Source organism: Dipteris shenzhenensis, unplaced genomic scaffold (assembly GCF_047967505.1).
Source record: "Dipteris shenzhenensis isolate YYH24624 ecotype China unplaced genomic scaffold, Dip_SZ_1.0 scaf0546, whole genome shotgun sequence".
Classification (NCBI taxonomy): domain Eukaryota; kingdom Viridiplantae; phylum Streptophyta; class Polypodiopsida; order Gleicheniales; family Dipteridaceae; genus Dipteris; species Dipteris shenzhenensis.
The window spans coordinates 27,951-30,000 of NW_028239852.1; the positions used below are offsets into that span (position 1 = coordinate 27,951).

The window sequence follows — 2,050 nt, forward strand, 5'->3', positions numbered from 1 at the left end:
GATGATGAGGAAGACGAGGAAGGAGGCACGTGGAGGCACGAAGGATCCAGATAGAGGAATATGAAAGCACACATTTTGGAACAGGGCGTGTTGAATCATGGGAGGCCCAATTTGTAAGTATCGATCTCAAATTATATTGCTTATGTAGTTTATTAGGAGGTTGTTTCTTTGTACTAATCCCTCTGCAAATTGTGTCGTCTTGCAGCTTGAGATCGTGGGCAGATACCCTACTCCTGTGGAGATAGCCTACCACCGCCACCATCGCAGAGGAGATACATGGAGGCACTTCTATGATGATAGGTTGATTACTGAGGAGTAGTATACCCGGGCTACTGGAGCGGGCCCCAAGGTATTTGAAAGTAATTAAATAATGCCAAAATTATAAGTAAAGATTTGATTTTTCATACATTGATATATGTTGTCCCTTGTTTACAGGCCCGTGCACAAGATGACGAGGAAGACGAGGAAGGAGGTGCAGAAGGGAGCGCAGAAGGGAGCATGGAAGGGAACGAGGACATGGAGAACGTAGATTAGTCGTAGAAGTAGTGCTAGCTACTCTTTTTTGTACTTAAAGCCACTGGCTTGGCTTCGTGCCTCTTGTATATATACTCCTCTTATTTTTTGTACTTGAAGCCACATGACGTGGCTTAGCTTCCTTATTTTTTGTACTTGAAGCCACATGACGTGGCTTAGCTTCGTGCTATATGTACATACAAGCACTTTTTGAGCTTTCAATTTTATTGCGTTTTAGAGTTGTAATGTTTTATTTGGAATTGTAATTAAAATGCGGTTGGCTGTAAGAATTGAATTACACAATGTGGAAATGGGATCCTTGTAACTATATAGCATACACAACATACACAGAATTCTGTAAATTTAAAAAAAAATATTATAAAGCGCGTCTATCAGTGCGTCTATAAAAGCGTCTATATACGCGTCTGTCTATTCGACAAGCGTCTATTTTGCATCTATAAACGCATTCATAAGAGCGTCTATTTAAGCGTCTAAATGCACATCTATATGTGCGTGTGTCTGCTATATAGACACGCTGGTAGACGCGGGTCTCCAGACGTGCAAATAGACACGCCCATAAGTTTTTTATTTAGTTCAATAAACACGTCTGTGTGCGCGTCTATGGGTGCTTTGTCTTGTTGTGGAAGACGTCTCATTTCTCTCAATATTCTAATTTGCACTTCTGTCAATTGTACTCATGGATCAAGTTTCCAATCCCTTTGTTGCTTTGGAATGGGTACTTCAATGCTCTTTATTTGAATTCTTGTTTACAATGATGTTGGCTCTTCGGATAGTTGACATGCTCCCTATTGTATATCTTCTGTCAATTGTATTGGTAAATTGAGTTTCTCATTCCTATGGGTGGGTCAACGTTTGCTTGGGTGTAGGCCATCGTGAAATTATTTTCAGGGGACTCAATAGTATGCATTAGGTCTAGTAGGATAGACAAAGCGACCCCAGAACCAGTGGGAACACCACACAGAGTCCATTTTGTGAAGAGGAACGCCCTTGGTTTCGGGCACAAACAGCAGAGTGAACACCCCCATCACCACCACCCATCCCGCAAAGAAGAGAAATATACCGAACTTGAACGCGCACAGCATCGACAGAAACGTCTGCGCTATCACGAACTTGAATATCATGTTCATGCACACCGTCACGCTCTGCCCCGCTGATCGCACCTCCTGCGCATAGATCTCGCTCGGTATCAGCCATGACAACGGCCCCCACGACATCCCGAATGCCACCACGAACACGCATAGCATCCCCACCTCCGCCGCCCCGTACATCGCCTGCATGTTCACTGTGTTGCTCTTCAGCTTCGCCCCGAAAATGCTCGCAATCGTCACCTGCAGCAACGTTTTGTAGCACTGAATCAAACTTCGCTCGCAGGAATCCTCGATAGGTCGGACAACCCTTGAGACGACCCTACGGTACTGGACAGAAGACACGAAAGCTGGAAAACTTACCAAAGCGCAGCACATAAAGCAAGACCCGAGCAGTAACATCTTCCTCCGACCAACTTTGTCCACCACAA

At 44.4% G+C, this 2,050-nt stretch overlaps 1 protein-coding gene across 1 annotated transcript; it reads right to left on the reverse strand.

The window, feature by feature from the left end:
- Positions 1–1,382: 1,382 nt before the first annotated feature.
- LOC147878114 (uncharacterized) lies at positions 1,383–2,037 on the reverse strand. The gene is made up of 2 exons (XM_087372414.1): positions 1,983–2,037; positions 1,383–1,862 (listed from the first exon to the last, which is right to left on the reverse strand). Exon 2 carries the CDS (start codon positions 1,771–1,773, stop codon positions 1,447–1,449), a length of 327 nt encoding a protein of 108 aa, XP_087228540.1. The 5' UTR covers positions 1,774–1,862; positions 1,983–2,037; the 3' UTR covers positions 1,383–1,446.
- Between the last annotated feature and the right edge of the window lie 13 nt (positions 2,038–2,050).